A 24,016-nucleotide genomic window follows, 5' to 3' on the forward strand; every position below is an offset into this window, starting at 1 on the left:
CCTGTGCGCCTAGTCACGGCCGGCCGTATCCGCCGGTGGCGAAAACGTCAAGTAAAAATGGGGCAGGCCTGAGCCATCCCCCAAATAAAACAGCACAATTTTGGGCTGGTAGAAATGTACATTGCAAGGTTGCCTGGATTTGCTGGGGGCAGTGATTGGTGTCTCCCAGCATGCTCACAGGTGTGTGTCATGATGCTGTTGCGAGCCAGCGTGGTGTAGTGGTTAAGAGCGGTGGTTTGGAGCGGTGGACTCTGATCTGGAGAACCGGGTTTGATTCCCCACTCCTCCACATGAGCGGCGGAGGCTAATCTGGTGAACTGGATTTGTTTCCCCTCTCCTCCACACGAAGCCAGCTGGGTTACCTCGGGCTAGTCACAGCTCTCTCAGCCCCACCTACAGGGTGTCTGTTGTGGAGAGGGGAAGGGAAGGGGATTGTAAGCCAGTGTGATTCTTCCTTAAGTGGTAGAGAAAGTCGGCATATAAAAAAAAACCAACAACTCACTGCAGGTTGGAAAGTTGCTTAGCCCAGTCTTCCTCTGCCTCTGGAAAAGGTCTACAAATGCTCACCAGAAACACTAACCTGGACTTCTTTAAGTTCTTCTTGAAGTGGGAGGCAGGTTTTTGCTTCTATTGGGCTGGGGGGGCGGCGGGGGAACGACGCACGGACCGTGCTTGCAGTTGCTTGTAACTTTGTGAGCCAGTGTGGCTGGAAGAGGGCTCAATATCGCGTAAACAACCGTTTGTGTTTAGTGGTTTAGAACCTTGAGTCCGCGACACTCAGAGCAGATTATAAAGCTTTTGCTGTCTGGGCGGGAAGCTTGTGGAGCGTGCGAAAAGCTTAAAACCTCGAGTGTCAATTCAACAGAAGCCTGTAGGTCAAACCACTCCAGTCGCTCACCGGCTTTTCGGCTCCCTGCTTCCTTTTGCAAGGGGGTCGATCCCCGGGGCTGTCTGTTATGCCCATGGCGCACTGAGTGGCACAAATAATATTCTGTGCCCGAGTTTGAAAGCAGTCGGCGAAATCCGCCTGGGGAGCATGTCTTGGAAGGTTAGACAATAAAAGCAGCCGGGGGCAGCAACACCGAGGCTTTCCACTTAAACGCTTTGCTGGATGAGGTTGACGGGTATTTTCCCGAAGTGGTCTCGGTTTCCCTGGCGCTGAGCAGAACGCGGAAAGAGAGTCGGGGGTCAGAGGGGAACAGTCCCTTTGCTAATTGCTGCAAAGTACTAGTGAAGACGCTCGAAGCAGCCTCAGACCGAATCAGACCTTTGGCCCCACGAGGTCAGTATTGTCTAAGGCTGTCAGCGGCTCTCCAGGGCAGAGGTCTTGCACATCTCCTACCGCCTGGTTTTTTGAACTGGAGACGCCTGGGATTGAACCTGGGACCTTCTGCATGCAAAGCGGAGGCTCTTCCACGGAGCCGGAGCCCCTCCCCTGGTGGAGGTGGGGAGTGCCAGTCCCTTGATACAGATTGGGGGAGGCGGCTCAATATTTTCCTCCCCAGCATGAGCCGTGGAAAGCACAGGCTTCTCCCGGGCTGACGTGCGGACAAAACTGGGCCAGTTGGAAGCTTGAGCAATCGTTTGCAAAAGGGCACAGGTGTGTGTCAGGATGCAGATGTAGGCATATTGTGTAACTGCAAAAGGTAAGGCATTGGTGGCACAGGTAAAGCTGTGCCCTGTAGCTCAGCAGACTCATAAGTGCTTTTCACACATGCCGAATAATGCCCTGTCAATCCACTTTGCAGCTGGAGTTTACCGTGGCCATTTACGCACAGGAGGTTTTGCCTTGGATATGCCGCTCTCTAGATGCACGTCCCCCCCCCCATCCAAATTCTCAAAACTCTGAATGGGGGCTTATTGTTGAGTTTTGAGAATTCGGATGGGGGAAATGTGCATCTAGAGAGCAGGAGATCCAAGGCAGAACCTCCCGTGCATAAGCTCTCTGTGTGAAATTGCAAAATCCACTTGGAAACTATCATTAAAGTGGATTGAGAGTGGATTGAAAGTGCATTATTCAGCATGTGTGAAAATGCCCATAGAGTCACTGCGGGCCAAGCCCTGTACAGGAAAATGAGAAGAAAAATCCTCCCCTTCTCCTCCCCCCCACCCCACCCCTTGGTCTAGGTTCTTTAAGGAGGTGTTGCAGAACGGCAAGCAGAAAGTAAATACGGCCAGACTGGTATCGGGCTTTCATAACTTTAGTAGAATTAGATCAAGGTTGGGCTGTGTGATGTTGGAGCTATGTAGATCAGGGGTGTCGAACTCATTTGTTACGAGGGCCGGATATGACATAAATGTCACTTAGTTGGGCCGGGCCATGCCTCGCCAGTTCAGATCGGGACTGGGGGTATGTGGCTGCCTTGGCGGGCTTGAGGGCCAGATATGAGCTCTCAAGGGGCTGGATCTGTCCCGTGGGCTTTATGTTTGACACCCCTGATGTAGATGGTAGGGGAAAGGCGTGCGTCGAGGGCAGATAAGAGGTATGCAGTGTAACAGTTTCCTTGGGGAGAGGCTGGTGGCTCAGTGGTAGAGCACCTGCTTGGCATGCAGAAGGTCCCAGGTTCACTCCCCGGCATCTCCAGTTAAAGGGACTAGGCAAGTAGGGGATGTGAAAGACCTCAGCCTGAGACCTGGAGAGCCGCTGCCGGTCGGTGTAGACCAGACAGACAACGGACCAATAGCCTGATCTAGTATAAAGTACCTTTGTGTGTGGTTTGTGAAAGAAGTGCAAAAAAAAGGTGTTCTCAAGGCCCGTCGGGTCAATGGAACCCGTGCGCTCAAATCTACCAAGCTGGCCTGTTCTTTGTTTCAAACATCCTGTGGGGTTGGAAAAATTGGGCCTCCCACACGGAAAGTTTCCTCTCCATGGGTTCCGATCGTTTGGTTCGACTTCCATGGGGGCCTTCATCCCTCTTTTCCTCTTTCTCTCCCCAGGTGCACCTTCCGATTCCCAAGCACCGTCATCAAGATCCAGTTCACGTCGTTCTACCACAAAGAGGAAGTAAAGGAAGACGCCTCGTCACCGCCCCTTCGACCGCTCTACCCGCAGATATCGCCTCTTAAGATCCACATCCCGGAGCCGGACCTCCGGAGTTTGGTCAGCCCGCTGCCCTCCCCTACTGGCACAATCAGGTAAGGGGCTTTATTCCATTGTACATTGGTGTCGAGGTTTGCATTGTGGCCTGCTTGTAAGTTGCCAGTATGTTGCTCATACATTGTTCTCCAGAACAAGGTAAAATGTCTCTCTTCAGGCATTTATCTCGTATGGTACCCATCATAATGCTGGGAAAGGAGAGAAAGGTCATGTATTGTGGGATCAGCGTGGTGTAGTGGCTAAGAGCAGTGGTTTGGAGCGGTGGAGTCTGATCTGGAGAACCAGGTTTGATTCCCCACTCCTCCACCTGAGCGGCGGAGGCTAATCTGGTGAACTGGATTTGTTTCCTCACTCCTACACTAGAAGCCAGCTGGGTGGCCTTGGGCTAATCACACTCTCTCGGCCCCACCTACCTCACAGGGTGTTGTGGGGAGGGGATTGTAATCCGGTTTGATTCTGCCTTAAGTGGTGGAGAAAGTCGGCATATAAAAACCAACTCCTCCTCTTCCTCTTCTTCTTCTTCTTCTCCCCCCCTCTTCAAAGGTACCCACATGTACACAACATCAAGATTTCATAACGGTGGGTAGGGGCAAAGGAGAGAGGGGTCATGTATTGTGGGATCAGACCTAATGTAGGAAGGGCAGTAGCTGCCCTGTAGTATCTGGTGTAGCATCTTAATAGGCGAGGCTTGCATGATCTCATCAGAACTTGGAAGGAAGTGAAGCAGGGTCAGTACTTGCAGGGGATAGCACCAAGGAAGAGCAGGGTTGCTCTGCAGAGGAAGGCAGTGGCAAACCCCCCTGTGCTCAACTGTTGCCTCGAAAATCCCATGTGGTTGAACCTCATGGGGGTCGCCGTAAGTCAGTTGCGACTTCACGGAACGCTGGACCTGTGAGGGTTCCCAACCTCCCTGTGCAAACTCCATAAAATCACTTGCTCAGACGGTCATGCAGAAACAAGGAACTTTATTGGAAGCTTCAGGTTAGTATAGGCCTTACACTGGTAAAGTTGCAAGTGCTCACGATTTCACAAAGACAGAATTATAACCCCTACAGGGAAGCAGATGTCAAACGTATGTTATGGGAATCTGCGAGATAATTGTGCATGGTACAGGAACATCAAAGACCTCAGGGAGCTCGTTATTGCTATCTACCCACCAAGGCCATAGCTGGTGGTAGGGAGTCGGAGAGAGCAAGGGAGGTGGACGTGGGAAGAGACATTCCAACCTGGGGCCTGCTAGACGCAGCGCCTGAACCAAGGAAAGGCAAAAGGCCTGGACTGCTTTTACGAGTCCAGGGGGGGAGGGAACACACAAGGCAAAGGCGTACAGATCCTCACAGGACCTTAGCATCTTGGATTCACAGGCGTACAATCTCTGAACACGGAGGTTCCCTTCAGCCCTCGTGGCTAGTAACAGCCTTTGGTATCTACCATGAATATCTTAACCTTTCCAACAGCAGTGTGAGGTTGCAGCTGCTACCTTGGTGGCAACAAATTCTGTACGATCTGTATCTGAAGAGGTCCCTGTCCTTTATGACGTCCTGAACATCCTTCCGCTCCATTTCTTTGTGGACGTGGGTTCAAGATCCTTTTTGAAGCCCTGAATCTGACTTGAGTCGTTTCGGGCAGGGCTGTTTTTCTGTTGGCTAAGAACGGAATCGCCCCACGTGTGCGAAATGTCATAAATGGCCGTAGGAGAAACGGCTTCTTCTGGTCACCCTCCCCTCCTCATAACAAAAAAGGAGCCCTTTTCAACCTGGGCAATCCCATGCTTGGCAAAAACTGGTTCCCGCTACAAAGAGCAGAGGGGCTGCAGCGTGGTGCCTGAGCTAGGTCATGGATCCGGATTTCCGCCCGAGATCTTGGGAGAGCAGCGTAATGGTTTGTTTTGTCACGGGTTCCTGGTTTTGAGCCTGCAAGTGAAATGCGATGCCAAACGGAGGAAGCGAAAGAGCCTTTTGTTGACCGGTTTGCTCTGCCCTACACGGAAAACAGGGAGCGCGCTGGCGGCCGAGCTAAAGACGTTGTGGGACGTCATACTGCGAGCGTGTTTACTGACTGTGCAAAAAAAATGCAGTCCTGCACATGATTCAGTGTTGACAACTGCAGGCCTGCGCTCGCCACCCTAAACCACCTTGGTGTGGGGAGGGCTCCCTGCCGGCCCCCTTTGCTGCTGCCTCGGCCAACAGGTGTGGAGTGCAGGGAGACTAAGAAGCTCTAGAGAGGACACTAGCTCAGCTAAATGGCCTTTTCCTCCTCAAGAGCCCCAGGGGTGCTTCGTAGAAACAGGAGGGGAAAGGGGGGCAAGTTCTCTTTTCAGTCTTTCATCGAGGCGGCAGTTGTAATTTTCAATTTCTCACATCCTCCTTTTGATGAGAAGAGTCGCAGCAAGGAGGCGAGCGCAGCGGGGAGGGGTCAGCGGGTGGTGTTTGGCATGCGCGTGTTTGTGGGACTGGGTGGGGCAAAGATGGCCGCCGGCCTAGCGAAGTCGCCTTGCGGCTTCTACTGAGATCGGTTGCAACTTGCAGCACGAAGAGGAAGTGGGGGACAACTGCGTTGACTTCTTCTTGCCCGGTCCTGCGGCTGTATTGTTGACAAGACGTCTGACGCTTAGAACATCCGTTTGGGGCTTAGCAGCAGCAGATCTCGCCAAGTTTCTTGGAAAACCTCAAAAGTCTTTTTGAGGCTTGTGTTTTTTTTGTGTGTGTGTTTGTTTTTTTGGCCAACCTTTTCATTCTCAGTTCCTCATCGGCTGTGTTTGTCAACTAGTCCCTTCCTCACCACCCAGCTCACAGGCTCACCTCTGCCCTCGGAAAACAGATGAATTGTGCCGCCTTCCAGAGATTTTCAGGAAGGTACTGGCTACACAGCACTCTTTAACATGCAAAGCAGTTACATGGGGGAAGCAAAAGAAGGATATGATAACCATCTTCAAGTACTTGAAGGGCTGTCATATAGAGGATGGTGCCGAGTTGTTTTCTGTCGGACCAGAAACAACTGGTTGAAATTAAATCAAAAGAGTTTCCGTCTAGACATTAGGAAGAATTTTCTAACAGTGAGAGCGGTTCCTCAGTGGAACGGGCTTCCTCAGGAGGTGGTAAGCTCTTCCTCCCTGGAGGTTTTTAAGAAGAGGCTAGATGGCCATCTGTCAACAATGCTGATTCTATAACCTTAAGCAGATGATGAGAGGGAGGGCACCTTGGCCATCTTCTGGGCATGGAGTACGGGTCGCTGGGGGTGTGGGGGGGAGGTAGTTGTGTATTTTCTGCATTGTGCAGGGGGTTGGACTAGATGACCCTGGTGGTCCCTTCCAACTCTATGAATCTATGAAGGGTGGATGGCTGCTCCATTACGCTGGCCCAGTGGGACTGGAGTTGAACAGCCAACTTACGGCGACCCTGTGGGGTTTTCAAGGCAAGAGACCATTCAGAGGTGGTTTGCCACTCCCTGCCTCTGCATGGGCTGAGAGAGCTTTAGTTGACTTTAAAAAAATGACACTCTGGGGGGGGGGTGTCACATTGTTGGTCCATTCCTATGGGTGTTAATCCTGGTGGTTTTTTCACACAACACATAGTTAAATTGTGGAACTCCCTGCCCCAAGATGTGATGGCTGCCAACTTGGAAGGCTTGAAGAGGGGAGTGGACATGTTCATGGAGGAGAGGGGTATTCATGGCTACTAGTTAAAATGGATACTAGTCATGATGCATACCTATTCTCTCCAGGATCAGAGGAGCATGCCTATTATTTTGGGTGCGGTGGAACACAGGCAGGATGGTGTTGCTGCAGTTGTCTTGTTTGTGGCTTCCTAGAGGCACCTGGTTGGCCACTGTGGGAACAGGCTGCTGGACTTGATGGGCCTTGGTCAGGTCTGGTCCAGCAGGGCTTTTGTTATGTTCTCATGGTTAAACAGATCCTCTGTGCTCAGAAGCAGTATATCCTTGTGTAGCGAACGCTGGGCTGGGGGCCCCAAGGGAAAGGCCCATCTTAAAACCCCACTTGCTTGGAAGTCCCCCCCCCCCAGACACGCGTGAAGCGTGTTGCTGGGCACAGAACAGTGGACAAAATGGACCTGTGGCGTGGGCCAGCCGGGGCGGCCAATGTGCGCTGAATCACCCCAGCTAGATTTTTCCCGTTGCAGCGTCTCTTTGGGGCAGACGGTTGGCGAGGTTTGCCTCCTCCAAGAAGGGTTTTTTTTTTTTATTGGCGACGTCTTCATGCTTCCTTCAGGAATGTCAATAATCCTTGCAAGAAGAAAAGGAGAGGGGGCCCCTGCTTGTAACCCTGCCCCTTCTCTCCCTCCCTGGGTGTGCTGGGAGGCTGTTCTCATTTTGTCTCTCCCCCCCCCCCCCCGCTCCCTCGAGCAATGCTCGCTTGCCTAATTTGGTGCGCCTTTGCCTTGCTCTCGCCTGATTGGCTGCGGGGAAATTTACTTTAGCTCAGAGATCCTTAGTCGGGATAGTTTCCTTTTTGGAAACCAGAGCTGCCCGTCCCTTCCTCCCTCCCTCCGCAGCTTCCAGACCTTCTGCATAAAGGGGCAGATTTTACTGTAGGAACAGGAAGTCTCTCCTCTCTCTCTCTCTCTCTCTCTCTCTCTCTCTCTCTCTCTCTCTCTCTCTCTCTCACTCACTCACTCACTCACCGAAAACAGACAGTTCCTGCCCTGCCCTGCCGACCCGTGGACCTCTTCCAGGCGGCCTCTGTGTTTACTTTCCAGCATGTTTTCTACATGATGCTCCCTCTGCTGGAAAACCTGGCTCTTCTTTCCTTTCTCCCTCTCCCCCATGTCGATTTGTTTTCTCTCAGGGAAGTCCATAGGCTAGAGAAGGACTCGGCTGTAACTCAGCCCAACGAAAGAAGAAGAAGAGTTGGTTTTTAGGTGCCGACTTTCTCTCCCACTTAAGGCAGAATCAAACCGGCTTACAGTAACCTTCCCCTCCCCACCACAGACACCCTGTGAGGTTGGTGGGGCTGAGAGAGCTCTAAGAGAGCTGTGACTAGCCCAAGGTCACCCAGCCGGCTTCATGTAGGAGAGGGGAAACAACTCCAGTTCACAAGATTAGCCTCCGTCGCTCATGTGGAGGAGTGGGGGAATCAAACCCGGTTCTCCAGATCAGACTCCACCGCTCCAAACCACTGCTCTTAACCACGACACTACGCAGGCTGCTAGCCGTGGTGAAAAAAGGCAGCAAACCTCCGAAAGCCTGCAGCCGAAGGGGAAGTCAGGGGGGAAGGCCTCGGCCTACATCTTCTGTTTGTTGGCCCTCCAGAGCAACCGGCAGGCCACCATGTGAAACAGGAGGCTGGACTAGATGGACCCTGCGGGACACCTCTGGTGTTCTGATCCTTCAACAACAACCCCCAAAAAAATAACTTTTGCTATTCAAATCTGGAAGATATTTGTTTTCCCACCCCATGCTGGACTAGATGGATCACAGGTCTGATCCAGCAGAAGGTGCTGATGTTTTGATGTAGGGTCAGGAAGTCAAGATCTTTTGCAGGGTAGAGGGCAAAGGATGCTACTGTAAGCCCTGTATTTCTTCCCTCCCCCAATTTAATTTATATTGGTAGTCAAGGAATTCGGCGAGGAGGGCGGGATGGAGTTTGGAATTGGCATGAGGCCAGCACAGAAGGGTATGTAGTCAATGGGAAGGTTTGGGGCTGGGGGTTGGGCCTTCTGACCCATTTCAGCTGCAGCAGAGAGGGTGTCCCTGGCTCCAGGGACTTATACAACGTCATTAATCATAGCCAGTATAGTTCTTCAAACAGAGATAGGGCACAGACCGACAGCTCAAGCCTGCCGTAAGTTTTACTGCTCTGTTTGGAACTCATTTGCAGCTTCCAAATAGAAGTGATAGACACTGTACTGACTTGAAGCAGCAAGTATAGGTGTGTTTGCTTCTTAGGAGGCAGAAGAACCCCAAAACCAAGTGTCAAGTGATTTTTTAAAAGGACGAATTAAAACATTGGGGAAGTAAGCTTTCCATTGGCCCAGAACTCTGGGGCCATTTATGCATGGTCTATTTTGATGCTCGTTCAAAGCTCTTTCTTTAAATGGGACTTTAAAAATGCCTATTCACGGTCCCGACGCAAAAGAAGAAATTCCACCCCCACACACACTCGCCTGCTCCTTCGTTCCTGTTTGCATAGCGATTAGCATGAGCATTGCTAATGCACAGCTGTTATTTTGCATTATTCCTTCAGGGGATTCTTCGCAGTGGGGGCAGAGCAAACACCAAAGGGGCTCTTAAGTAATGCAAAGCAGGTATGTGCCGGCTTCACCATCACTTCCGGAATGACGGTTCAGCGTGAAAAATTTAAAAAAATATGGGGGGCAATTGAGCCTGGAACTCGCTGCTAATTACCAAGCATAAATGGCCTTAATGAGGCTGGATGATCGGAACAAAAATGGAGTTGTGGTCAAGGGAGGGGGGATGTTGGGCATGAAAGACCCAACATCCTGCATAACCAGGCCGGCTCTGAAGAGGAGACGTCGGCATAAACCACAGCCCGGCATCCACAGAAGGTGCTTTGCCCATATTACAGCGGCAGCTGTGCAGAACATCTGGTTGTTTCCTTAGAGGACCGTAGGACAACTGCGTTGGTTATGCACGAGAAATATAAAAAGGAGGCTGTTCCAAAGCTTACGATCAATAGGGGAAGGAAACCAGGGACTTTGAGACACAAAGAATAAAAGATAGAAGGGAGTTAAATCTCAGCTTGCGTGTTGGGTTTGAATAGCAAAGCCGATTATAAATGTTCCGTGGGTTATCTCTCGCGAAAGAATACGTCGTTGATCATTTGCTTCACCTTCAGAGATGCGCAGGCTTTCCTGTTGGTTTGTGCCAATGCTGTTTGCAGTCTCGGATGTACGCATTTCTGTTTTTCATAATCCACGTCTCAATCAAATGCCTCCCTAATTGGAAAACGGCGTGTTTTTATGGGGAAGAAGCACGAGACTGGAATTGCTTGGAATTATCCTTCCTGTCTTTTTATTTGCATAGCACAGGCAGAGGCTCCAAAGAGACCCGTTTGCCTTGTGGATGCATTGCGATCTCTATACTGGCAGACGTGGTGCCAAGTAATTCTGTGGAACGAGCGAGGTACACCCTTCCATGCGGTGCCTTGGGCCCCTCTTTGCTGGGCCCTCCCCCCAAGTAGTCACTTGGTTGGGTGTCTCTGTCTAGGCCTCAACCCCACTTAGACTTGGTGACATCTTTGAGCAAGGTACTGGCCAGGAGCTCGTGGAGAATATGACGCTCTGAAATCCGTAGGTTTCCTAAAACGTCAGTAAGTCTGTGTTGGCTTTGTGTCTGTCTCCCTCAGTTTTGCATCAGTGAAATGGGAGTAAGAGGTTCTCTCCCAGGGTTCATTGGGAGAAAGATGATGAAGAAGAAGAGTTGGTTTTTATATGCCGACTTTCTCTACCACTGAAGGCAGGATCAAACCGGCTCACAATCACCTTCCCTTCCCCTCCCCCCAACAGACACCCTGTGAGGTAGGTGGGGCTGAGAGAGCTGTGACTAGCCCAAGGTCACCCACCTGGCTTCGTGTGTAGGAGTGAAGAAACAAATCCAATTCACCAGATTAGCCTCCGCCGCTCATGTGGAGGAGTGGGGAATCAAACCCGGTTCTCCAGTTCAGACTCCACCACTCCAAACCACCGCTCTTAACCACTACACCGTGACACTGGCTCCCAGACTTCACATGGTAAAAGCAGCAGGCAACTTTTAAGACTTTTACCTCAGGGTTGTTATTTGTGTGTGTGTGTGTGTTCCAGTACCCTAGAATAATGTTAATGGTTTTATGACCTTTGAAACAGGTAACGTATTGCCTAGAAATCTGATGTATATAAAAACTGCATCGATATATTTGCATGTCCTCAGTGGACCTAGGTCCGATTGAAAGTTGTTAAGATTGCCTGGATGCCTTTTCCTAGTCAAGGTGTGATGGGGCTTTTGTCTAGTTTGAGATATAACGTTAAGACAGTAATGAGAAAGAAGCTGAATCATTCCCAGGGTTATGGGGAGACACATCTACACCCTGGGAAGGCTTTTAATAAGTGTATTTGTACATATATACCTTCTTAACATTAGAGAAAATTGTAATTCGCATTTTTTTGACTGATTTTGTGAATTCTGAACTTCTTACTCTTTTGGTGATGGATGCGGAGACAGTACACACATTTATCTGCCTTCTACTGAATCAGACCCTTGGTCCATCAAAGTCAGTATTTGACTACTCAGACCGGCAGCGGCTCTCCAGGGTCTCAGGCAGGGGTCTTTCACATCACCTCCTTGCCTAGTCCCTTTAAGTGGAGATGCCGGGGACTGAACCTGGGACCTTCTGCGTCCCAAGCAGATGCTCTGCCACTGAGCCACAGCCCTTCCCACAGTCAAGCAGTAAATCGGCAAGGGCAGTTTCCCTCCCTGTAAAAAAGTCACAAAGCATTTTTCGAGTCCCGATACAAATTAGAATGCGTCAGTGACCCCCCCCCCCACTACATGCCCAGAAGATGACCAAGATTAGAAGTTGTGTAATTGTGCTGGAATTAACCATTCTTGTAACACGAACATATGAGTTCATTCTTTGATGTGAAACCTGCAAGATTGCGGTTCAATTATATTCCTAGCCACTCTGCAGCCTTGTCGACTGAAGAAGACATAGCGAAATGGGAACCATTACCAGCATCCTGCCTGGATTTAAGTGGCTGCCAGGACTTAAGTGGCTCCTTTTGGCCTCTAGATTGTACATGGACAGAGTTGTTTGAATGTATTTATTTTCGGACTAACTGAACTCTGTCAGCAGACATCTATCTCACAGCCTTGTTGGTTATGATATGGATTGTTATGATTGATTGCCATCTTGTGGTTTGAGATGCTACTACACTGGTTAATTTAGGCACAATTAGACGTGTATTAATTGTTTATTCGAGCCCCGTGGTGCAGAGTGGCAAGCTGCAGTACTGCAGTCCAAGCTCTGCTCACGACCTGAGTTTGAGCCCGACGGAAGTTGGTTTCAGGTAGCCAGCTCAAGGTCAACTCAGCCTTCCATCCTTCTGAGGTCAGTAAAACGAGGACCCAGCTTGCTGGGGGTAAAGGGAGGATGACTGGGGAAGGCACCGGCAAACCACCCCGTAAACAAAGTCTGCCTAGGAAACGTCAGGATATGACGTCACCCCATGAGTCAGGAATGACCGGTGCTTGCACAGGGAACCTTTCCTTTTTTAAAATTGTTTATTCATGCTTAGGTTTTGGTGGCCAATGCACAACTTTTGGTACAGCACATAGTTTCTCTTTTGATTGGCTTCTTGATCAGGGCATTTTGTGAGCCGAGGAGACCCCTTTTTGGATGATGGATGTAGTATCCCAACCTTTTCGAGCCTGTGAGCACCTTTGGGATTCTGATACAGCACGATGGGTGCGGCCCCAAAGGGACTGTTGCAGGAGGCAGCGCCAGCCACAAAAAGAGCTGGTGTAGCTGACCTTCGGCCACGCAGTGAAGCTGTGCTGTGGTGGCATCTGCTGGCAAAGCAACACTTTGTCCAAAATTGGCAGGGCCAATCGAAATCTCCAGCGGCCAATCGGAACTCTTTGTGGGCACCAGAAAAGGTGTCGGTGGGCACCATGGCGAAATGCGGCAGCCGTAGAAAAGTGCGGAGCTGCTCTTGGTTCCTTGTATGTTTTTATTTGGTATGTGCCTGTTGAGAGCGGTGGACAGCTTAACAAATAACTCTTTCTGCTTTCTCCCTCAGTGTTCCCAATTCATGCCCCGCCAGTCCCCGGGGCGCTGGTTCCTCAGGATATCGCTTCGTTCAGAATATTACCTCGGACCTCCAGCTGGTCGCAGAATATGCCGCGAAGGCCACGTCGGAACAGCAAGCGGACACTTCCGGCGGGGACAGCCCAAAGGTGCGAGCATCTTGGCCCCTCGATCCAGTCTTGTGCAAAGGGAAATGTCGAGTGTTACTGCAGTTGAATGTATGCCGGTGGCAGAGTCTCTGCTGGATTATCATGGGTGGGCATTGCTGGGATGTAAGAAGAACCCTGCTGGATCAGAGCAGTGGCTACGTAGTCATAGAATCATAGAGTTGGAATGGGCCATGCAGCCCGTCAAGTCAAGGTAAAGGTCCCCTGTGCAAGCACCAGGTCATTCCTGACCCATGGGGTGACCAGAGCCTTGGTGGAGACAGGTGGAGAAGAGAAGGGATAAGGGGACATTGAACCTGAGGCCTTGTTATTGGGTCAAACAGCAAGAAAGCACAACTTGATCCCCCCCCCCCGTGCCTGCCTGTCGCTGCAGAGACAGATGGGATGCTGGAGAAGCAGACGGGGGGGGGGCTTCAGAGCCCCCCGCGCCTCCTTTCTGGAAAAGGAGGGAAAGAAGCAGCAGGGGTGTGGCAACCACAGGGATGACGGGTCAAAATGTATGGCCTGAGGCCCCCCGTACAGCCACGGCAAAGAGACTGCTCACAGCAGCGCCAGAGTGGTTGGGGAGGAAATTCCTTTTCTGTTTTTAAGAACCTGAGCCGGGTTGGCGGTTTGAGGAACTTAATTATCATCTGTGAGGGTGTTACCTGCCGCGTTGTCCATCTGTGAAAGTGTTGATATGATGTCTTTGTTTAAAAACACACACACACACCCCCAAAAAAAACCTCCACCTGTGGCTATTTGGTCATGCCTTAATCGCTGAAGGGAAATAAGTAACAGGATGTGGTCTTAGACACCGGCCTGACTGGGGGCTTTGCACAGAAAATGCCACTTACGTAAACCTTGTACTTTGAAAAGCATCTAGCCGGCTGATTCCTGCCTTGCTAGACTAGCTCCAGCCTCCCTTATTAATGGACTGTGAAACTGCTAAAAACTCCCTTGTGTGAATCTGCTGTTTGTGTTGCTTGTGTGCAGGACGAGTCGAAGCCCCCCTATTCGTACGCCCAGCTAATTGTTCAAGCTATCTCCTCGGCCCAGGACAGGCAGTTAACACTAAGTGGGATCTACGCCCATATCACCAAGCATTATCCCTACTACAGGACAGCTGATAAAGGTTGGCAGGTGAGTGGCGGAGGCCGGGGTGGAGATAGGGCTGGTCCGTCGGCTGTTGAAGCCTCTGCTTTGGGATATAACAACCTCTGTTCTTCTGCTCCCTGCAGAACTCCATTCGGCACAACCTCTCCCTGAACCGTTACTTCATTAAAGTCCCACGTTCTCAGGAGGAGCCTGGGAAGGGCTCTTTTTGGAGGATAGATCCCGCTTCGGAAGCCAAGCTGGTGGAGCAGGCCTTCCGGAAACGGAGGCAGCGGGGGGTGTCCTGCTTCCGAACACCCTTCGGGCCTCTCTCTTCCCGGTAAGTGTAGCCGGATGGTGGGCTGGTGACAGGGCGCACATGCTGACTCGACACGTGCCTCAACATGCTTTACACCTGGACCAGCTAGAAACCACAGTTGACCTTAACTGCTGGTTGGCCTTGAACCAGGTTTGCAGAACCCGCTCGCTGGGGAAACCAGGTTAGCACTGAGGGTGGATCTGCAGCCATGCAGAACCGTGACTGAGCCAGCCCAGAGTTTCTTTTGTGTCCCAATGCTCGGACCATTTCTGTAGTCTGAGGTTGATTGTCTACAGCCTCTGATGCCGCAGTGTTAAATCATCTTACTCATAATAAAGCAGTAGACCTGTTGGTGTAGAAAGTTTAATAAGTTGTCCTACACCACCAGCATGGTGTAGTGGTTAAGAGCGGCGGTTTGGAGCGGTGGACTCTGATCTGGAGAACCGGGTTTGATTCCCCACTCCTCCACATGAGCGGTGGAGGCTAATCTGGTGAACTGGATTTGTTTCCCCCACTCCTCCACATGAAGCCAGCTGGTTGCCCTTGGGCTAGTCACAGTTCTCTTAGAGCTCTCTCAGCCCAACCCACCTCACAGGGTGTCTGTTGTGGAGAGGAGGGTGATTGAGTCTCCCTTAAGTGGTAGAGAAAGTAGGCATATAAAAACCAACTCTTCTTCTTTCACCTTCTTTATTGTAGAGGTTACAAAAATGTAGGTAACTGAAATAAATCAACCCCCAAAATGATTTCTTAAAGCAGGGGCAAATACTGGCTGGACTCCATGTTTTGGGCATTATTGTCATAGAGGTTGTTGGAAAAAGAGGATAGTTTTAAAGGTTCCTCCGTCTTTCTCCTGCTCTGCTGCTTGTAGTGAGCGCTGGGAACGCTACCTTTGTAAAACAGAAGTTGGAGCTTGGTGGTAAGCAGCAGGTTGCACGGTGAAATCCCGATGACCCGATTTGCAACCCCCATCTGACCCGCACCCGTTTTGCTGCCGTGCGTCTTCCTCATCCGCGAACTAACGCCGCTCTTGACGTGTCGCTGTTCTCTTGCTTCCAGGAGCGCCCCCGCCTCCCCCACCCATCCTGGCCTGCTCTCCCCTCACTCGAGCGGCTTGCAGACTCCAGAGTGCCTGTCCAGGGAGGGCTCGCCCATTCCACACGACCATGACTTTGCCTCAAAGCTGGCCTCCGTTCCTGAGTATCGGTATTCGCAGAGCGCACCTGGTAAGTAACTGACAGAGCCTCGGAAGCGGGGAGAAGGTGTGCCAATGGAAGCCATCAGTGGGCTTCTACCAAGGCTGGATGTTGTTAGGCCTGTGGCCTCTGAAAAGGGGCTAAGTTTTTGTTTTGTTTTTAAAAATAGCTCCTGCTCGTTTTGTATATTGTAAAGATGGGAAATGTGAAAAGTGCTGTCAAACTGCAACTGACTGATGGCTACCCTGGAGCGTTTTCAGGCCAAGAGAGGTTGAACACATGAACACGTGAAGCTGCCTTCTACTGAATCAGACCCTTGGTCCATCAGAGTCAGTGTTGCCTACTCGTACCGGCAGCGGCTCTCCAGGGTCTCAGGCAGAAATCTTTCACATCACCTACCCGCCTACTTCCTTTAACTGGCGATGCCGGGGATTGGTGGTCTCCCATCCAAAGACTAACCAGGGCTGACCCTGTCTAGCCTCCCAGATCTGACGAGATTGGGCTGGCCTGGGCCATCTAGGACAGGGTGTTTTAAACTGTACAGCTTTTAATACAAGAAGGTACCCAAATAGGCGGCGGAGAACAGGGAAATAGATGTTTAAAAAAAGTCTTGGTCACTTTTCCCAAGGTAGCTTCCATACACATAACCGGTAGAGAGAATCCCATCCGCAACGGTCCTTTGTGTCCCTTCTATGTGCGCATGATGCTCAAGATTGTAAAGGTGTGGTTTTTAAGTCTTTCTCTGCCTTGTGAATGCTGAGATGTTTTGACAAACGGAAGCCTTTCTTCCAAGGGACATTACATGCCTTTCTTCTTGCAGGTTCGCCTGTCAGTGCCCAGCCGGTGATCATGGCCGTCCCTCCTCGGCCGTCGGCCCTGGTCACCAAGCCGGTGGCCTACATGCCGGCCTCCATCGTGACTTCCCAGCAGCCTTCCGGCCATGCCATCCATGTCGTGCAGCAAGCCCCCACGGTCACGATGGTCCGGGTGGTGACCTCCTCCGCAAGCTCGGCCAATGGATACATCCTGACCAATCAGGGGGCAGCGGGGGGCACCCACGACGCGGGAGGAGCGGTCTTGGACTTGCCCGGTGAGCCTCGAGGTAACGTGCCAGGCCTGGAAGGGCGAGCTTCCCTTCGCAGCTCTTAATCAGATGTATTTTCACGGAATGCAGAGCGTCTGTTTGCAGCAGGGGTTATCTGTGGTGAAGACGATCCCCTCGCCTTCTGGAAAGTCTCTGTATTTGCGAGATTTGTGGCTGTTAATTATGTGTTTGTGACAATATCTGTGATTGGGTGGTGTGATGGATATGTAGTCTGAGCATCGTGGATGGAGAGTGCACAGAATCATAGAGTTGGAAGGGACCACCAGGGTCATCTAATCCAATGCAGGAAATTCACAATTACCTCCCCCACACACACACACACCCAGTGACCCCTACTCAATGCCCAGAAGATGGCCAAGATGCCCTCCCTCTCATCATCTGCCTAAGGTCATAGAATCAGCATTGTTGACAGATGGCCCTCTAGCCTCTGCTTAAAAACCTCCAGGGAAGGAGAGCTCATCGTCTCCCGAGGAAGCCTGTTCTGCTGAGGAACTGCTCTGATGGTTAGAAAAATCTTCCTAATGTCTAGATGGAAACTCTTTTGATTTAATTTCAACTCATTGGTTCTGGTCCGACCTTCTGAGGCAACAGAAAACAACTCAGCACCATCCTCTATATGACAGCCCTTCAAGTATTTGAAGATGGTTATCATATCCCCTCTCAGTCTTCTCCTCTTCAGGCTAAACATACCCAGCTCCTTCAACCTTTCCTCATAGGACTTGGTCTCCAGACCCCTCACTATCTTTGTGGCCCTCCTCTGGACACGTTCCAGCTTGTCTACATCCTTCTTAAGTTGTGGTGCCCAAAACTGAACACAATGCTCTAGGTGAGGTGTAACCAGAGCAATCCGGACACTATACTTCTATTGATACGGCCCAAGATCGCATTTTCCTTTTTAGCTACCGTATCACACTGCTGACTCATGTTCAGTGTTTGGTCTACTAAGACCCCAAGATCCTTTTCGCACACACTACTGCTGAGACAAGTCTCCCCCATCCTGTAATTAAACCACCTGCGTTCCCTTCACATGCTGGGGGGGTGGGGGGGAAGGAATGTATGTAGGTGCCCCTGTGGAGGGGGAAGTGAGGAAAGTCTTGCTAGACACTTCCGTTGGCTGCGGAGGCCAGCCAGAAATGTGCAGGGCCCTGTCATAGAACAAAGGGCGGAAGGAATGAAGAAGAGAGAGAAAGAAATCACTGTCTACATGAAATGTCATTGTTTGTGTGCTAGAACAATAATGGGGTCAGAGTTTATTTCCATCCTTGCGTAGAACGAGCAGAAAAGAAATGGGGCTTGCAAACTGGCCAGCCCCCCGGGTGATGCTCACTTTTGTTTCTGTAGGGATGGACGAGAAGCCAACCATCGCATTTGCGGCGATACCCACCGCCAGCCGAATTATCCAAACGGTTGCCAGTCAGATGGCTCAGGGCATCCCGGGACAAACGGTCACCATCCTCCAGCAGGGGGCACCTGTCACCCTCGGGCAGCACCACCTGCCTGTCCGGGCCGTGACCCAAAACGGGAAGCACGCCGTCCCTTCCCACGGCATAGCTGGCGGCGCTTACGGTATGTGCAGCTCTCCTCTTGACATATTTATTTGATGTGGACTTTATTTATATCCCACCTTTCTCTCCAGTGGGGAGCCACAGTGGGTGACACGAATCTCCTCTGCTTCCTTTTTTCTTCACGACAACCCTGTGAGGGAGGTGAGGCTGAGAGTGTGTGACTGGCCCAGGGTCACCCAGTAATCTGACATGGTAGAGCGGAGGTGTGAGCCTGGGTTTCCCAGATCCTCGTCTAATGGGTTTACACCTCGCTCGTTGATTTTGCCTTGGTACCTTCCGAAATTAGCCTTGAAGACACAGTTTGTGACAAAGACAGAAGTCCCAGGATGTTCAGTTGTCCACTGCCGCTCACTGCGGCTCGTGACTTTTGTTCCTGCTGCATTCAGCAGCCGCAGAGGTGTGGGTAGCTTTCCGTTCTGTGGCATGGAAACGTGGCAAAGGACCTAATTGAGCAAAATGGCACCCTGCGACCTGTGTAAATTGATGTGTATGTGTGGTTTGTGTCTGGAGACAATAGAGAAAACAGCCAGGAGTGGCCCGTGTGCTCTGTATTTTGCAGAGTCTGTAATACCCTGAAGCCCCTGATGCCGAAGAGAATTACCAGACATAAGAGAGGAGGGAAAGGGACAGGTCCAATTTGGTGGGGGAGCACACGGCGTAAGGTCCCCACTTCAGTCCCTGCTTTTTTCCAAAGCTGGGGAAGAGGTGAAGGAGTGCTTGGGCTTAGGATCGGAAGCTGCCTGAGCACTGCGCAGTCTAACAGGACCTGCTAATACATTGGTCATGCCTATTGTTTTGACCGATCCAAGGCGGAAGACGGCTCTTTTGACTGGTGGCCATTTTCGCTTTATGAAACTCCTGTAATGCAGAGAGGGTCTGCTCCGGTATTGAACACAGGAAGCTGCCTTATACTGAATCAGACCCTTGGTCCATCAAAGTCAGTATTGTCTACTCAGACTGGCAGCGGCACTCCAGGGTCTCAGGCAGGGAGGGGTCTTTCACATCACCCACCTGCCAAGTCCCTTTAACTGTAGATGCTGGGGATTGAACCTGGGACCTTCTGCATGCCAAGCAGATGCTCTACCACTGAGCCACAGCCCCTCCCCTCCTTTTCCATAAGGAAATGAGGTCTGTAAGAAGAGGCCAGGGCAGAGTCTTGAGAAGTATATCCTCCGATGGCAGGTTTACCACGCCGCAGCGTTGACTTGCAATTGGTGGTTACGGGGAAAGGTTCAGATCATATACCGACCTTAATAAAACAGGTCACCCTTTGGATACAACTATGGCTCATATTTTTTGAGCTGCCAATACCAGCAATGATGCTCTGAATAAGGAGGGCAGGACAGACTGTAATGGGGTAGATCCTCTGGAACCGGATCACTGTGAATAGAAAAGAGTGAAAGAAGTGGTTTTGGGGAATGAGCAGCAATAAGTAAGAAGAGTGGAGAATCTGTTCATGTGAGAAGTTCTCCTGTTCCTCACTGTGGCCCACAGATATCCAAGATGTACACGAGAGCTGATGTCCAGACTGGGGGCTGTCTGAGAGTTGACAGATAATGCACATTCTCCGTGTGAAGCTTGTACAAATATGTGTTTGAAATTCTCATGCTCTCTTCCGCAGCCCTCACCAATCCGTTGCAGCTCCTCGCCCAAGCGAGCTCCTCCGTGCCTGTGGTCGTCAGCCAGGGGGGCGAGGCCGGGACTAAAGGTGCGTCCGAGCCTGCGAACGAGCCGGACGTCAAAAGACCCCGGATCGAAGAGTCCCAAGGAGGAGGGGCTCCGCTGCAGACCACCGGCGGCGTCATCACTTCGACAGCCCCGCAGGGACAGGCTGCTGGGGAATGAGGAGGGGGAATGCCCTGAAAGGCAGCAGCCGGGTCAGAAGGGGTGGGGAGGGGAAAGTGAGAGAGGAAGAAACTGCAGTTGTAACGCCTTGGCCTTTAAGAGAAAAGGTTTTGAAAGCTCTTTGTCATCTAAGAGTGTAAAGGACAGACCAGCTCTTAGGATCTCAAGGTGCCAAAACAAAGGGGGGAACCTTCAGCAATCTGTACCTGGGACATCTGTCGTGTCTTTCACTGTGGAGATCTTTCCCCACCCCTCTTTTAGATTAAAGGAAATACAGACAATTTTGATTGTATGACTGCTGGGATGGTGTTGGTTTTTTCATTTCTTCCCTCCTCTCCCTTTTTCACAAACACACTGGGTGCTTTTGGTGGGAATGTGGGAAATGGTTTCTGACCTTAAAGGACTTTTCTCTGGTGCATCTTTCTAGTAACTCGTAGAGTGTTGAAACCCAAAGGTCTTTGGGAGGGGGGAATGAGGGTAGAACTAACTAATAAATTTTGGGAAGGTTGGGTTCCGTAGACACATCTGCCAGTTGTTAGTATCAGTGAGAGCATCTGTGTCCCACCCTCAGAGAGGTGTTGTGTCTCCTGGTTACCCACTTGGTCATAGTGGTGGGGAGCATCGGGTGGAATCGCACATCACAATACAGGTAAGTTGTATACGTCTTGGAAAGGGAGTGGGGGAGCTGAGAGTGTCATTGTATTGGTATGGACCATAATGTCTAGTTCCAGCCACAGAGGGCAGTTGCTGAGTGCTAAATTGGCACTCAGCGCAATACAAGGGGGAAAGCAGTTTCTGAGCCTTCACTGAACCTGTCTTGTATAAGTATGTATTAACACGGGGCCAAGTAGCAGTGATCTTCAAAGTAGTTCCTTTTGATCTGAGTGTGGTAGACAGAGAAAATGGGACGAATCGGAAAACGGGGGGGTTGGTGCAGATGTCCTGTGGAGACATTTATAGTGGAATATATTCCTTCTCCAATCCAAACTGGTCTCCCTGTATGAACCTCAACCAAGCTGAGAATCCAGCTTCATAGTTTTAATAGGTGCTGCCTTGGTGGAGGAGTTTCAACCACTCTCAAATCTCATTCTCCCCCCCATGAAAATCTGTATAACTTCTTAGGTTTTTAAGACTCTTCTCCCAAGCTAGTACATCAATGCAGTACTGCAACTGAGATTATAAACAATGGCCATTTATGCACAGAAGGTTTTGCCCTGGATTTGCCGCTCTCTAGCTTCTCAAAAATCAACAAGAAGCCCCCATGCAGAGTTTTGAGAACTCAGATGGGGGAAAGGTGCATCTAGAGAGCAGCAAATCCAAGGCAAAACCTCCCATGCATAAATGGCCAATGTCTTTTTGTAATTGAAATAAACATTTGGGGTTGTCCTCCATGTATTTAATGACACCCCCAATTCAAACCAGGCTGTAAATGCTCAATCTCATCAGCTGTGATGGACAGCTGCACCGGTAGAGGGACATTTGTGCATAATGGAACATTTACGGCCAGTTAAAATTTCTGTCATCTAAGAGCCAGGACAGATAGACCCGAAGGCAAAAACGGCAGATTTAGAACTTGCTTGGACAGGCAAATTCTCTCGCAATTTCCATATCAGAAACGTTAACATTTTAATAACATTGGGACATAAATGTAAGAGGCAAGAACTGGGAGGCCTCAGTTTGCGTGGAAGAAAATGCACGAGTTGACCACAGGTTAGTGCTGAGTGGAATGTGATTATGCTTGTCTGCAGCCTGTGGGTTGAACAGAAACATGGATTACAGCACATGCTGGTGGGAGGGTGTGTGTGAGCCTGTTGATAAGAATAAGAAGTCAAATGGGGGGAAATTGTGTGGAAATGTGTCCGTAAACAAGGAATTTGAAGAAGGGGGTGGGAAGAGAGCCTGCGTGTTCCTTCGTGGATTGGGGCCAGTTGACAGGGAAGCCAGGCTGTTGGAGTGAGTGGTTATTATTAGCTGGAGATGGTAAAAAATAATCGACAGGCCATCTGTGCTGGCTACGAGCCGGACTTGGTGTTAGGGTTGCCAGGTCCCTCTTCGCCATCAGCGGGAGGTTTTTAGGGTGGAGCCTGAGGAGGGTGGGGTTTGGGGAGGGGGGGAGTTCAATGCCAATGAGTCCAATGGACTAAGCGGCCATTTTCTCCAGGTGGACTGGAGATCAGCTGGAATAGCAGGCGTGCTCTGGAGGTTGGCGACCCTACTCAGTGTCCTGGGGAAAGACGGAGTGGTGGTGGGTTCCTCTGTCCCACTTCAGAGTTGTGTTTGTTTCTGCACAGACCCCCCTCCCGGGGAGAGGGGCTTTTTGACCCACCTTTGTGTACTTCCATAGTTGGGAGCCTGAGCTGTAGCTGAGTGGGTTTGTGAATGGGGAGCCCCCCCCCCCCACCGCCGAAGTGGAGGTCGCGGCCGCTTCCCCCGGGGGGGGAGGGGGGGCTCAGAGGCGGCGGCGCTTTTAACACGGAATCGCGGCCCCCGCTCTGTAGTTTCGCCCCCCCCCGGGAGAGAAAAGAGACCGCAAATGTTCTATGAGATTGTTGCCCCCGTTCTGGAGTCTTTCCCACCCCGGCTCGGCGTCCAGAAGCGTAACAACACCGGGCGGGGAAGACTACAGAACGAGGAAAGGAATCTGCACAGGACTTCCGGGCATGGTCTTTGGGGACCGTATAGGCTGTAACACTTTCCGGTCGCCGCCTCCCAAGGGCGATTTTAGGCCAAAGAGAAGCAGTACGTGATTGCAACCTTAACTTCCGGTCCCCGTCGACGCCTCCCGCCCCCCCAAGTTCCATTATAGGCCAAAGAGGCACAAAAAGTGATTGCAACCCTAACTTCCGGTCCCCGTCGACGCCTCCCGCCCCCCCCAAGTTCCATTATAGGCCAAAGAGGCACAAAAAGTGATTGCAACCTTAACTTCCGGTCTCCGTCGACGCCTCCCGCCCCCCCCCCCAAGTTCCACTATAGGCCAAAGAGGCACAAAAAGTGATTGCAACCTTAACTTCCGGTCCCCGTCGACGCCTCCCGCCCCCCCCCTCAAGTTCCACTATAGGCCAAAGAGGCACAAAAAGTGATTGCAACCTTAACTTCCGGTCCCCGTCGACGCCTCCCGCCCCCCCCAAGTTCCATTATAGGCCAAAGAGGCACAAAAAGTGATTGCAACCCTAACTTCCGGTCCCCGTCGACGCCTCCCGCCCCCCCCTCAAGTTCCATTATAGGCCAAAGAGGCACAAAAAGTGATTGCAACCCTAACTTCCGGTCCCCGTCGACGCCTCCCGCCCCCCCCAAGTTCCACTATAGGCCAAAGAGGCACAAAAAGTGATTGCAACCTTAACTTCCGGTCCCCGTCGACGCCTCCCGCCCCCCCTCAAGTTCCACTATAGGCCAAAGAGGCACAAAAAGTGATTGCAACCTTAACTTCCGGTCCCCGTCGACGCCTCCCGCCCCCCCCAAGTTCCATTATAGGCCAAAGAGGCACAAAAAGTGATTGCAACCTTAACTTCCGGTCTCCGTCGACGCCTCCCGCCCCCCCCAAGTTCCACTATAGGCCAAAGAGGCACAAAAAGTGATTGCAACCTTAACTTCCGGTCCCCGTCGACGCCTCCCGCCCCCCCCCCCAAGTTCCACTATAGGCCAAAGAGGCACAAAAAGTGATTGCAACCTTAACTTCCGGTCCCCGTCGACGCCTCCCGCCCCCCCCTCAAGTTCCACTATAGGCCAAAGAGGCACAAAAAGTGATTGCAACCTTAACTTCCGGTCCCCGTCGACGCCTCCCGCCCCCCCCCCAAGTTCCACTATAGGCCAAAGAGGCACAAAAAGTGATTGCAACCTTAACTTCCGGGCGGCGGAGCCGTCGACGGAGACCGGAAGTCAGGGTTGCAATCA

The 24,016-nt window shown here is 51.2% G+C and overlaps 1 protein-coding gene across 1 annotated transcript in view; it reads left to right on the top strand.

Moving 5' to 3' along the window:
• FOXK1 (forkhead box K1) overlaps nt 1-20,125 on the top strand; it is a 43,629-nt gene extending 23,504 nt beyond the window's left edge. The window contains exons 2-9 of the mRNA XM_056866587.1: nt 2,938-3,135; nt 12,850-13,006; nt 14,000-14,146; nt 14,245-14,438; nt 15,474-15,640; nt 16,431-16,712; nt 18,057-18,281; nt 19,902-20,125. Of these exons, the coding sequence (XP_056722565.1) occupies nt 2,938-3,135; nt 12,850-13,006; nt 14,000-14,146; nt 14,245-14,438; nt 15,474-15,640; nt 16,431-16,712; nt 18,057-18,281; nt 19,902-20,125 (1,594 nt within the window). The remainder of the gene's footprint in view (nt 1-2,937; nt 3,136-12,849; nt 13,007-13,999; nt 14,147-14,244; nt 14,439-15,473; nt 15,641-16,430; nt 16,713-18,056; nt 18,282-19,901) is intronic.
• The last annotated feature ends 3,891 nt before the right edge of the window (nt 20,126-24,016 follow it).

The sequence above is a fragment of the Euleptes europaea genome, chromosome 21 (genome assembly GCF_029931775.1).
Source record: "Euleptes europaea isolate rEulEur1 chromosome 21, rEulEur1.hap1, whole genome shotgun sequence".
Taxonomy (NCBI): Eukaryota; Metazoa; Chordata; class Lepidosauria; order Squamata; family Sphaerodactylidae; genus Euleptes; species Euleptes europaea.